Source organism: Orbicella franksi, chromosome 7 (assembly GCF_964199315.1).
Source record: "Orbicella franksi chromosome 7, jaOrbFran1.1, whole genome shotgun sequence".
Classification (NCBI taxonomy): Eukaryota; Metazoa; Cnidaria; class Anthozoa; order Scleractinia; family Merulinidae; genus Orbicella; species Orbicella franksi.
This window is the reverse complement of record NC_138151.1, coordinates 2,986,872-3,001,151: the sequence shown is the minus strand read 5'-3', so window position 1 is coordinate 3,001,151 and position 14,280 is coordinate 2,986,872. Positions and strand designations below refer to the sequence as shown.

Below are 14,280 nucleotides of genomic sequence, written 5' to 3'. Positions count from 1 at the left end.
AATTAATGTAGACTTGGGTAATTTACATAGACTCGAGGTCTTGACATGAAGATGGACCTCGCGTTGAACTCGTACAAAGCCACATCCGGCACCCAAATGGCGTAGTTTCGATTTCGAGGATGTCGATAACATCATTTTCCGCCTTTGTGTAGTCGTTTCGTTTTGAAATTTTCATTTTCTACCTCGGCGCAAAGATACGAATTTCGTTTTCTTGTGATAAAAACAACAATTGACACAATCACTGCTACCACCCTCTTACCACTCGATAATCTGATGTATTTTCAACACAATCAGCGAGGATAGCAAAGACGTCACTGTAATGCATGCGCTTCGATTCCCCCCTTTAATAATTATGTGCGCCTCGTTTTGGTGCGTGTCTATGGGACCACCATTTTGAATGTTGTAGCTTTGAGATATTCTACAGAATAGCAAAGAAGAAGTCATATAAAATTGAAAGAATGCTCAACAGTCATTTCCCGCTTTTTCGCTCACATGACCGGCAGCCATGCAAATTTATTGGAACAAAAGAAAGGGTTAAAGATATGATTGATCATTGTAGTTATACACACAACTTTAGCAGTTGTGAAATTAAAGCCTGAAAAAAAATTCAGGCCTGAACGGGATTCGAGCCCATGACCTTTACGATGCCGGCGCAGTGCTCTACCAACTGAGCTATCAAGCCAACTGGGAGCTGGGGCCCGTTTCTTGAACGTCCAGGAAAGTTTTCGCACCTGGAAAGCCATGGCAAAATCTCAAATCTTATGACTACAGAGCTGTTTTATTCACATATCCTTAATATGAACAGAAGTTCTCTTCAGGCGTACACACCTCTCTGTTTTTAGACACAGATTAACTAAAAACGGCTTTGCGGGCGAGAGGATTTTTTTTTCAAAAAAAAACGCCCCCAAAATATAGAAAACTTTGTCATCTTGTATAGGGGTACGTAAGCATTGCCATTACGTTTCATGCAGTGACGTCATGATTTGACGAGAGGGAAAATTTAGGATGAGCCGCCAGCCGTGGTTGTTTCGGTACACTTGAGGAGAGCATTGCGGACGCATCGAATCACTCGCGTTGGAGACTGGTCCTAATCAACCATTCACTGCTTGAGGGTGAGCTTAGGGTAAATGTCTGCGCGTAAGGGAGGAGAGGGGGGTAGAGTTAGGGAAAAAATGTTTTTCTTTAGGGCGCTACGGAATTGTATACAGCGTATGTTTCAACAGAAAGTGAAATAAAACGCGAAATATTTAAAAAAATCGGCTACTTCTTGGTGTAGAAGACACCGTGCACATCACAAGAGAACACCGCCTCACAAACCCATTGTCTTCATTGTATTCTTCATTCGCTTGTTCTTTTGTATTTTTGCCCTCTATTGCTTTACGTCACCTGACTCTTCAATACCAAGTAGGAGTAGAAAAATACTATTAGATTTATACAAGAAACTACAATAGATCATGGCCTCTTGATTCATAAAATGTTTGACAAGAAACCGCGTGATCCTGATGGTTTCTACGTCATGCTCATGATCGCTAATCAGTCCACAAAGTGGTCAACTTCCTTATTTTATTTACTGCAACCCTTCGTTGTATAAAGTACCTCATTAACTTCAAATAAAGAAGCAAATCTTTGATAAGCTAAGCAGACTTAATTTTCAATACTGTTTAGCAGGTTTTACGTCTTTAGCCTTACACCGGCGTTTATGAAAGGTAACTCCTTACAAGATAAACATTTACATCTGTCAGTCAAAAAATATAACAATTTTTTGGATTGCATAGAGAAATTCATCGCTAGACCCGTACATTTCGTGATGTCACTACTCGTCGGGCGATAAGAGTTTTAATTTTCAAGTGATATTGACGCGAAATTACGTGTCTGGTATAGGTGTGTGGAATTCAGTCCTTCAATTGCATAGCTGCAGGGAAATAACGTTTTCGTAGTCTTGCAAAAAAAATTGCTCTTTTTATTAAACTGATGGTGTTAAGTTTGTCCGATCTAATATGTATTATTTTGTTAAGCAAACCTCAATTGAAAACCGTGGAAGGGAATTATAACGCGGTGAACTTCTTTTATACCTACATAATTATATCAGGGGCACTGAAGAATACATTTGGGAAGCTTGGAATGTTCTTTTCTGTTTGGCTTAAATGTTACATTTGTAAACAATGATACAGTTTGAGGTGTTCCAGTTCTTTCAGGCTGAATTGTTTTGGGAACGAATTTTATAAAGCTGTATTTAAGAACTGCTATTCCCTTTCCTAACACCGTAGTATACATTTTTCCTTGCCCTAAACCACAATTTTCATGGCTCTGGCAAAAGTCAGGCATTGCTTGTCGGTGACATTTCATTTAGGGACACTCTAGTTTTTCCGCTCTATACCTACAGTCACAGTCATAATTCCTTGGGACATTTCAATACCAATAACATGACAATTCGTCACGAATGGAGCGGAATAGAGGTTCTCCTGCGCCCCCTGTCCGGGCCCCCCTTCCAGTCATCGAAGGAAATTGTTCACGCTACACAACATTGATACTTGAGAGAAGGGAACTACTTAACATTTCCTGTTTCAAGTGGGGAAAGACAACAACGGTGTCCCAAGAATTTGTCATTAGTTGTAGACTGATTTATAGGCGACCATACTTTACGAGGAGACATTTAACTGGAATAATACCTTAGGTCCATTCAAAAAACTGACACTCATTCAGTCGTATAATAACGACTTTGTTCTAAAATAAATTTTCCAAGAAGACTTTGTCAATCTTCAAGTAAAAATTTCAAATTCGTCTGCTTTGTCTTCAGAATAGAGAACTGGTTTCTTATAGGCGAACTGATGACTTCTCTTTTTTCGATACAACAAGAATCCTATTATTCCTATTGCAATTAAAAGAAGTACAATGAAAGTTACCACTAGGCCTACAGTTAGTTTACTGGGGCTGTTTTTTTTGCTTTCACCCTGGTTTCCTCGAGCATGCATACCCGGCGGTAGAACGTTATCTGTAAATAAACAAAGTAAAGGTTAACGATAACACCCGTCTCAGCAGGGGCGGATTAAGGGGGTGTGTGTGGGGGGGGGGGAGGGGGCGGGGTGGGGCGGATTGTGTGGCTAGTCACCCCCAATTTTGCAGAGGTCAAACGTACAAAATTTGAAAAAGTTTGTGAAAATTATGACAGAAATAAAGGCAAACTCTCTGGACCGGTACCTCATCGTAATTTTTCCTTTGTGGCATTGCTAGTCTTTCTAGTCGAATGGTTTTCATTTAGGTTCCAATTCTCAAATTGCAACATTTTGGGAACATACCCCATTGATTCTGCACCCCAAGGTACCAGCCACCCCCCTTGAAAAATTCTGGATCGACCCCTCCTCAAAGTTGAATGTCAGTTTAAGTGCCCACTATTAAAGGACTGTAACATCTTGATGACACTTCTTTGCAAAGTTTCACCGGCAAATGAAGCTAGAAATGGTTCTGCCTCTGACTCGTTACTACCTCCCACAAAATTTGATTACCATTGGAAACGATATTTAAACTGATTACAGCCAAATATAGGCCTTATTCTCGAGGTAAACCCTCTCAAGATCGACGGAAAGAAAAATGTGGATCGCCGAGCATCCAAGAGAGTAAATTGCAGGCGACGTTAGCGCAACCCGTATGAAGCCCTATCCTTGCTTACATTTCTTCCTTAGCGCGTGCGCTTGCGGTGTACGCGATGTGACGTTGCGACACGAGTTTTGTGCATAGATTGTGGTGATTGATTACCTGTTTTGTCTGTAGTCTGTATACCTCCATGATGAACGTCTTTTGACTCAGTGCTTGAAGTACCTAAAGCAAGGAAAATATGAATCAAATAACAATCAGTGTGTAACATTGATTCTATCAGAAATGAACCCCCCAAGTGAAAGACAATAGGTCATCTCCGAATTACCATTAGCCTCTTTCTCAAAGCGAGTCTTGGCGTCAACCCTATCATATGAAAATGAGATACCATTCAGGTGCAAATTAAACTCATTTTCAAATGAATAGTTGTGCATGAGGCCTCGCTTTGATAGAGAGGCTTAAGGCAACTGAGAAATGGACTATTTAAGGAGACTCAAATAAACTATCATGGACTCTACGCATGGTGAATTTGGTATTCGCAGCAGCACCACAAATCTTGATCTTTCAGGTCAACTGACAAGATGTGACGGTTTTATCAATACTAGACATAGACAGTTTATTTTACTTGGACAGGACCCTTACTGCAATGTAACGGTGCGTCCCATAGACTTAATAAGCACAGTCTACAGGACGTACCAGCTAGTTTACAGGTGCGCCAAGAAAACAAAATAACAAAGTAAAAATGTATGCACAATTGGTTATAAATATTAAACTGAACTACCTAAGAATATATTACTACTACAAAATATCTAAAAATGTATAAGATTATAAAAGCTGTAAAAAAGGTACATATTGAAATATATGTGTATAACTTAAAAAGCCAAAAGTACTTCAATATCACCAGCCTCCGTCGCGCAGCGAAAGCTCAAAATATAATGCGCTCGTTTAATTTTGACGTCATTTGCATCTGATTCAGATAAACTCCCACAGAAATCGGGTGGGGGCGTACGGCCCGCTTCCCAAAAAACCTTCCCCTATTTAAGACCAAAATCTGTGATTTCCCCTACCCTATTTATAACCTGATCAAATATTCGTTACCCATTTTAAGACCTGACACCTGAATCAATACCCTGCAATTCATATCTTTCTTATAATTAGTTCCCTAGTTCAGACCGATGTTAAAGGCATTGTGAAAGGTTTTTGTTCATGGTCTTGTCGATAATGATGAAACATGAAGAAGTTTCTCCAAAAAAAATGAATTCAAAACAAGAGTGCAAAAACCATACGCTATTTGAGACAAAAATCGATACCCTATTTATGACCAAAACGGCTAAAAAGCCATACCCTTTGGGGCCGGACATACCTATATAGCTGCTATGAGGGAGTAGTCCGGCCCCCCGTTGGTTTTACACCGAGCATACGGTAAAGTTTTGTTGTTGGGCAAGATTTCATAGAGTACCATTACGAGAACATCTACAGCAATGCGAGAGGCACGTGAGAAAATTACAGCAATGTGAGCTAGAACTTTCTTACCTGAGGGAGTCTTGGTTGTACCTAAAAAATAGTGAATTTAATAAGTCATTTAGTTTCTGCACGGCTTATGGTTGGAATGCAAGGAGCTGCATTGTGTATCAATATGCCAGAGAGCACTTAACAGACATAAGAAAGGACAGACCTTGTGAAGAACACACTTTTCGCACATCCGGGAATCTCTAAATATGGGTTTGACAAATAAGGGCATGTCACGCAACATGTCACACATCGGTTAGTTGTATTAAAACGTGAACCAATATCTACCTCTCTAAATGAAGACTACAAACGCACCGTGAACACAAACCTAGCTAACACTTTATTGGTTCAAAATATTTGTGGAATATCACAGCATGTAGGGGAGATACTCCCTGAATTTGTACTTGGGAAAGTACCGCTGGATAGGAAACAGTTTTCTTGACTGACTAGGAGTTTAATTCCATAACTTGTACTCTGTAAAGAGGGTATCAGGCTTTTGGAGTTTGTTCAAGAAACGTTACTCGGTGTCCGTAAGACATAATTGAGGTAACTATATGTTAAATTTCATACTCTTCCTAAAACATCCCAACAAAAGCTTCATTCGTGTTATCGACGAACTTTAATAGACTGCCGAAGACGAAAAAGGCTACAGCTTTGCAAGGTTCATACAGCTAACGTAATCATACCTGTCTTGCCTGAGGCAGTCATCGTTGGACCTAAAGAAGTTAATAAAGATAAATTTTTCAGTTTCTGTACGGTTCATCTTGGAATGAAATACTTAAGCAAACAGAGAAAGTAACAAAATTCCAAAACCGATAGGACATACTGATCTAACAACACGCGGATCAATACCAGTAGAGTAGATTACAAGGTTACATTTTCCGTTTGCCGAAGTTTCTATTGAAGCTTTTGCTTTATTACCCGCTTACTCGCTCAAAGGACACTATTCGATCCATTACATCAAGTAGTAACTATGGTTTGCTCAGATCAGTAAATACTGCTTTTTCCGATTGGAATGCCCTGCCTATGGACATAAACAAGCTTCGTTTTCAGATTCTTTCAGAATGTCGTTAATTGATAGGTTTAAACTTCAAAAGTGATTTTCCATTTTACTTCCTCTTTTTATTAGGACTTGGATTTGATTGTGATTAGTTTTTAATTTTGTACCCTATTTTACCTTAGTTATTGGGGACTTCCCTGATAACCAGGCAGTGTGACAGGAACTTCCTCTATGAAGATTACTATTTACTTGTAATAGGTACAGAAGTAGATAAAAGGGAGCTTAAGCAACGACGACGACGACGCCGAGGACGACGACTAGTAAAAAATGAATTTAAATTTTACAAACGAAATTCGCGATTGTCTAGATCTGTTCAGTACGTCAATGGCTCTAAAAACGTGCTTAAGTTAAATATGCAACGACGGCGTTCAATTCCAACTGGAAATACGAAAAATTAGCCGTCGTCGTCCACGTTCCGTAGTCGACGTAGAACTTGGTCATTTCACGTTGTTGTTTTGCAGAGGACGGCAAAGAAATGTACAACGATTTATAACGTACGTGCACAGCTATTGTTCAGCTCATTAAACCTTTTGTTTTGTGATGTTCACGTTGCCGTCGTCGTCGTGGTTTGCTTAAGCTCCCTAAAAACAAAACACGCACACACAAAACAAAGAATGTTCGCTTTGCACACTTAAAACAGAGAATGGTTTTCTCAACAAAGTTTACAAACGTTAAAACAAAAACAAACAAACAAACTAGACAATCAACCAGCTTTACCTGTCTGGCTAGTAGGTTTTTCATATAACTTCCAATTCTCTGTTCTAGGCCAGTGAGTCTGCTTGCATACTACCGAATCTTTAGGAGTATCTCCTCTCTTTGGGAATTCCATGCACATGTCCTTGTCATAAAAAAACGGCGAGGTACACGTGTTAAAAAACTTGTAACAATTGTCTCTACAGAGAAACGCAGCGGTACTGTCTACACAGGCAGGCAAATTCTCTGCGCAAATGATTTCTTGTCGCGGTTTGCTGCAGTTGTCCTTGCTGGGGTCGAAGTCGATTTTTCTCTCAATCCAGGCTTGGTACTTTTTCTGTACTTCCTTGGAAACTACCGTTTTAGTATAGCCTACGATACCTTTGCAGGCTGGGATAACGATGTCCGAACAATTATGTGCGTAGCCTGAAAGGTAATATACCGAAACACAGTTATATCAAAGATTGCACTGAGACAATAGTTGAAACCAGGGCCGGGCTCGGAAGCCGACGAACGCTAATCCGGGATTAAAAGTTAACCGAAGTATAATTTGTTCTTGTATAAATATATTTTGCCTTGCACACTGTCAGTGCAGTATTGTTAAGGTGTACAATATATGTGTACACAGTAATAATGTAACGCTTTCGAGTGCATGCCAAATGATCAAAGATATGTCACGAGTCCCTTGTATTTTCTCGAAAATACAGAACGGCCGCAGCCAGGATGAACCATGATAAAATCTAAAAACATTCTAAAGATTTGAAGGAAAACGACCAATTTTTTAAGTTTACAAGACATGTTATGACAGAACTTCTGTCATCTTCAGTTGAATGATTACAAAGCAAGTTGAATAATAAGTAGACAAAAATGCTAATTAAGACAAATAGTAACAAAAGAACGTGAAAAGGTGTAAATTAAAAGGATAATTTTAGATTTACATGGTGTAATTGCTGATTGAGGCAAGGTAGTTCTTTTTGAATATGGATAGCCTCCTTTATCTTGAGTTGAAAGCTGGTAGTGGCGTGATCTAAAATATGAAAGCAGTCTATTGAACACAGTGAGCGACAACGTTCAGAATTCTGAAGATGTTTGAAAATATGAGAGGCCTTATCAACGGCTAAGTGCTCACGTACGCGCGTGGAAAAATGTCGGGTGGTTTCGCCGACATAACAGGCACTACAGCCCGCACATGCAAACTTACAAACCACACGTGAACGAAGCGCGCCGGGGATAGGGTCTTTCACACCAAAAAGGCTACCTATCTTAAAGGAAAAAAAGACTAATTTGATGTCTAAATCATTACAATAGCGCTTGATTAAGTGTCGAATCTTCTTCTGAGTGATGACAGAAAAATGGCCTATGTACGGCATCTTAAAGTAAAACGTGGCTAAAAGTATATAAAAAAGAAGCTTCGACTGTCTTAACTACAGTCTTCAACGGACGAAATGGTAAACAGACGCTAAAAATTCTAAAATACAGTGTGATAAAATACAATGAATAAAATCATGGACTTAAACTTAAGAATTTTTGTTGAAAAGATGCCATATTGTCATGGGAGTGGACAAGAAGTATTGTCCGCATTGGGGGTTGACGTGGTATGCCAGGATTCTAAGAACTTTTTGATGTGACAATTGCCTTTGTCAATGATGGAAGCGTTATTAAAATCAATGGCATTGTCATGGGACCACGCATGATACGCAATCCTTAAGTTTTTTTGCCATTGTTTTGACGTTCCTTATGTTGTTTTTTTTCCAGTGTACTAAAAGATCTACCGTTTCACCGACATCACTCTACGTTTTCTCGTCATACACACCTACGAGGGTTGACAAGTCTTTAGACGAGTGTGTATACCATTAAAATACAAGTGGAAAGTGGAATATTCCATGGTATATCACGAGAGAGCGTTGCTTAACTATCTTATACCATGCCATAGACAATATATTAGGCAATACAATCAATGCGAGATACGCGCGGTGCATGATGGGAAGGTTGGGGGTATTGAATACCGGCGAGTAAACAACGACTCAGTTTCCTGTGTTCCGATCGGCGCATTTTCTGTGGCATGATATAGACTGTTTTATACGTTTTCTCTCTGCTCGTGGCAGACCATTTAAATAACCGCTTAATCAAAACCTTTTGGGGCATCAAAATATCTTAAAGGTATTTTTTTTACTTCGTATAAAATGACATGCTCGACATTATCTGTCCTCGACATTTTGGCGCCAAAATATCGTGATTAACCAATCATGTTCACTAACAAGACATACATATTAATTAATTTGCTAAAATGTCAACAAACAATCGTCTATCTTTGAACGTGACAGTCAGTTCCTGACTGAAATCTAATTTTAATAAGGTGAATGTGTAATATCACTGGTGAAGACAAAAAACATCCGAAACTTTTTCAAGTCGAAACGTCATAACTTTCACTTTTCACTGACGTACTTGCCGAACGTTCCCCGATTGTCGCATTGATTAGCCCGTCTACAACGTTCACTGATTCCCCAAAATGATAAACTACATGATTTGATAAGAAAACAATGTGGTCAGCCGTTCCACCTGTCAGATAAAGCTGCTTTGTCTATAGAAAGTGTTCGCGAGCACATTGCACGCTGATGCAATGATAACGCCGCTCCTAAGTGAAAATTGAAACGCGTCAAATGTCATTAATCCCGTCGTGTTAAGCACGAAATGTACAGTTAACTTACTTTTACCGCTATCTTTGAAGTTAGGTGGCGTGAAACATCTCTCTCTGTAACCTTTGGTGGTGTCAGGGTTATCTTTCTCTGGCAGGATGTTGCACATAGCCACTGTCCATTCTAGCCCTTTATTTACAATAATATCCTGACATTTAGTTGCATAGTCGTCACAAACGGCTCTACAGGGTAAATACGGACCTCGTATTTCCTCGGTACATCGCGGCACGAACAGAGAACAAATCATAGTTTCCACAGTTTGTGAGCAATTGCCGAGAATGCTTCTCAAGGACGTGACTGCTCGCGATGCGCTTGTGAAATGATTATCAAAGTCGAACTTCGCTGTGTATTCGTAGCCGCATATTTTGTCAAGACCGGGTATTGTTCTGTTAACCAGATCGCATTGTGGTTCGGCGAGAGAAAATCCCACATAGCACGTCGTAAACAACAGGAAAGCGAAGAAGTTAAGAAAACACCTGTCAGGATAAATGAAAAGGAGAGTGAACATTTTACCGTCTTTGTGTCATCTAGCTTTATCGATCGAAAGACAAAGGCAACGGCTTACTTACATCACTGGATCAGTATAAACGAACAACAAATAAGTTCGCGGTTATACACCGACTCGTCTATTCAGTTCTGTTCTTCCAGAAGTGGCACAGTGCTAGTACTCGACACGTGTTATTGCTGGAACAGGAGGGAAAGGCAAACAAATTCGGAACACGCGTTAACCGGAGAAACGTGTAAAATGCAAATTTATCTAATTTGATATCGTAACGGGTGACTGCCTCGGTCCAAATATATCGCCTATTTAATCAGGCGGAATCAGTGATAAAGAGAACCCTTCTGACTGAAGGCTGTTCATTATTAAAACCACAGGGTGATTTCAATGGCTACAGATCAAACTTTGATTTCAACTGTCTATAAAAACGTCGGGGATCACAAAATTGCATCCTGCCGCTTACTGCTTCCGAGCCCAGTACCCTAGAGGCAAGAATCATCTGGGATCAAGAAATCGTACTTATTTCGAAGAAGTTAGGAAGGACAATTCGAGCACGTGTGATTGGCTTCTGACATGTTTCAAGTACACTCGACCAAATGCGTCCACAGATACTAATGAGTTATGAAGAAAGATGTTTTTTTTTATCTGACGAGTTAAGTAATTAATTCAAAACAGCCGGCGTTGTTATGCAAACAAGCTCTATCTCTTATCACAACGTTTGTCTTGAAGAATTTAAATAAAATCACGCTAATTAATTCACGATACGCATGCGCATCCACGCATATAGTCTACAGTTAAACCAGCAACCGGATTTACCATTAATTAAGCTTTGTTTTGGTCATGATTGTGAGTCCCCGAATAAGTGATCGAGCTTACGTAATAACATGGGCTCGTGGCTCTATAGAGTTATGATGTTGTTTTCCCACATTGATAAGGCCGCTTGAACCACACTATATATATAGAATCATCTGCGCGGCACGTCACTGGAAGCGTTAGAGAGGCAACTTGCAGTTGCCACCATAGTATCGCCCCCCGTGTGGCTGATCTGGTGACTTCCGTAAGTCGCTTAGGAGTCTAGCTCACTCGCTTCAATCACGCGCCTCTCCCGCTGCCTTGCGCACGGTAGAGAGGTATTCAAACTTTCCTCGTGTGCACGGTATATATGTATCCTTCATTCTCATTCGCCTCCCCAGTGTTAGGATACTGAATCGCTTAACAATCTGTCACACGCTTCCACAGGCACTGCAAGCTGCAGTATGCCATCGTTTTATAAGCCTTTTGTCTGATCCTCTTCTCCCCTTGTGAAACCATATGACGAGGCCATCAAGATCAAGAAGGACAAATACTGTGTGCTCGGCCACAACGTCGGAAGAAATTTGCTTCTCGCCAGACTAAGTAACCTCGTCAATTTTCATGAAGAGTTTTGTTGGTTAAAAGTTCTTTACACGAAAGCAAAGCGTCTCCCCGCCGAAGATGTCAATGAAGAGCAATTCGCACAAGACGTTTCGAGTCTAAACAAGTAACAGGGAAAACTGACAACTGAAGTCTGTTCATTTCCCAAGATCATACACCGTACATGCGTCAAAGCGAAAATATCCTTGCCTAGAATACGCAATCGTGACACCATAGAATCATTAGTATTGAAGATGTACACCATACGTAATGTACATCTGGAGTATTCAAAAGTTTTCATGCACGTAAAGGTGCAGTATTCAAGTCGAATGTGGCATTTGAATCCCAGAGTATTACACACAAGGCCTGACGCACACCTAAAGTATTCAAGATTATTAATAACTGGATCATTGGGTAATGCAATTCAAGAGTTCTCATTGCCTTATCCATCATGGTATATGAGCCATTATACCATGTTCCTACAAATTTGGCAAGCGTACAAGTAATTTTTTTTATGAGGGGGGGGGGGGGGGGCATTTTTATTTTCCATATTTTGTGGGCGTTTGTGATGAAACAATTATTCGCTCGCGCTTGTTGAATATGACATGATTATAGCCCACTAGTCGCGTAGTATCTACCATCTCTTATGCAACGCGAGCTGGCGGAAAATTATGTATTCACGGATGTACAAGTGACATACTCAAATGGAATTCGGAAAAGACAGGCCGGATACTAAAACATCAAGTATTCCAGGTGTATTTTAGGACAGATGTCCTTGAATACCTCGGCTTCTTTCGGTATACGCGTCGTGCGCCGACCCGTGTTAGGGCAAATTCGGAACCGAATATCTGGCTTTTCGCGGAGTGATATCTCACTTGCCCTAAAAATAGCAGAGGTTGAGTTGGTGACGAGAAAAAGATTAAATTATTGGATGTTGTCTTGAGAAATCAACAAACATTAAAAGAAATGTGTAGCAATAAGGTAAAACAAATAGTTCGAAAGTGAATTTTTATTTGAAGGTGACTTAATGTTGACTGTAAACGATGTAATGAATGATGAAGTTCGGTTAAGACCGAGTACTGAAGTTCAGTCTTGTATAAAATGTTCACGATGTTCAATCTAGTATACAAAACAGTCACAGTCAAATTCAGTGGCTGACAGATCCTGTGGCAAGTCTATTACCACGCAACGTGCGACAATCAACCCATTCCTCATTCCCAGTACCCTTAAGCTCAATTCTAGTGTTCTTGCGCTTCTCTTGGTAAGTTCAACGATCTGTTACCATTTCAGTTAAAGACTTATGAAGGGCCACCAATCAATTAATTTCTCGACTGGCTAGCTGACCAATGTAGGCCTGTCACCAGTGACATCTACTATAATAGAAATGTTCCTTGTGTTCTTATCTACAAATGACGAATTTTTTCTTGAGGGGAAACAAAAACAAATGTCATAATTTCAACCACTTACAGTGTGACTTCTTCAGTCAAGTCTACCCAAGCAATTTTTTTCTAAACCAAACAAACCCACAGGGGAAGCGCAGGAAAGGCAGACCCCAGCACACCTGGAGGCGCACAAGAATGGCAGAGTTGGAGGAGAGACAGCTCACGTGGCAGGAAGTAAAGCGCACTGTTCAAAATAGGGTCAAGTGGCGAGTACTAGTGGACGAACTATGTTCCACCAGGAACGAAGGGGATTGAGTGAGTGAGTGAAACAATAGCTTTTCATTGTGAAAAGGAATAAGATAGCCAGAAATTTATGGCTTCAAGTAGTGAGTAGCCTTTGTGCGGGAGTCTAATGAAGGAAATAAGAAGCGTATGCATGTATCCAAGCTACCAATGTGCATCTTATGAAGATCAATAACTGGTGAGAAATCTATTGCATGTTAACATCCAAACTTTAACTTAATCAATTTGCACAGATCTTTGTTGGGTGGGCTTGGTTGGAGTAACCGCACTGTTGGGTTGCTAAGTTGAAAAAGAAGTTGGCTCTCGATTGGAGTCAATTCATGTATGAAATACGCAGGCAACCAGGCTATAACTTAATAATAATACAATATATTTAAGCGCAAATTCCATAAAGTAATTTCCAAATGCGCTTCACAATATAAAGTAAGTAAAAAGGGTAAAAATTACACTAATGAGGTAAATTCACACAGTAAAAATGGAAAACAGGAAACAATAAATGATTAAAATACTAGATCAAAATAGTGATGAAAAAGATCTACTGCACCAAAAATTATGATGAAAGTGTTGGATGAAAAAGGTGAGTTTTAAACTTAATTTTAAAAGTGTCTAATGACTTGGCATCTCTGACTTAAAATGGCAATGCATTCCAGAGTTTTGGAGCTGCACAAGTAAACGGACTGTCACCAAGTGTCAATTTGGATCTGAAGGTACGTTGCTTGAGCAAGAGAGTGTCACTAGAACATCTAAGATTGTAAGGTGATTGAGACCTCAAAGATATCAGTGATTCTAGGTAAGAGGGAGCTGTGCCATGCAGGATCTTGAAGGTTAACAGAAGAATCCTGAATACAATTCTAGACTGATGTAGCTTGATAAGTAGAGATAAATGGACGTTACGAAATAATTGATATATACACGTATCAGACCGACTGAGCTTAACAATAACTTGTTTTTAAGTTGTGTTTTTTTAGTTTAAATAGATATTTACTTGTGACTGTAGTGAGATAAGTGAAATATATTGACGTACAACCTGAGTTGTGAATGAAAAAACGCAACGACAACGACAGTGATTGTAGTGCTTGTTTTTTTGTTGTTGTTGTTTACGTTGAAATTCACGAATTTCACCGAAGGTTTGCTTGTGATACCCATGTTCTGCAT

General features: G+C 39.8%; 1 protein-coding gene and 1 non-coding gene across 3 annotated transcripts; both read right to left on the bottom strand.

Moving 5' to 3' along the window:
• Window positions 1-609: 609 nt before the first annotated feature.
• Trnaa-ggc (transfer RNA alanine (anticodon GGC)) lies at window positions 610-682 on the bottom strand. Its single transcript has one exon. It is a non-coding gene; the product is annotated as a tRNA-Ala (tRNA).
• Window positions 683-895: 213 nt separating this feature from the next.
• On the bottom strand, window positions 896-11,851 carry LOC145493764 (uncharacterized). Of its 2 annotated transcripts, XM_081473222.1 has the most exons (7): window positions 10,119-11,850; window positions 9,562-10,025; window positions 6,878-7,279; window positions 5,787-5,816; window positions 5,125-5,145; window positions 3,754-3,816; window positions 898-2,992 (listed from the first exon to the last, which is right to left on the bottom strand). In XM_081473222.1, coding segments are annotated over exons 1-7 (1,215 nt in total). In that variant the 5' UTR covers window positions 10,121-11,850; the 3' UTR covers window positions 898-2,759. The 2 variants fall into 2 exon arrangements, with proteins under 2 accessions (XP_081329347.1, XP_081329348.1); XM_081473221.1 differs by having other exon boundaries at window positions 896-2,992; window positions 9,562-11,851.
• Between the last annotated feature and the right edge of the window lie 2,429 nt (window positions 11,852-14,280).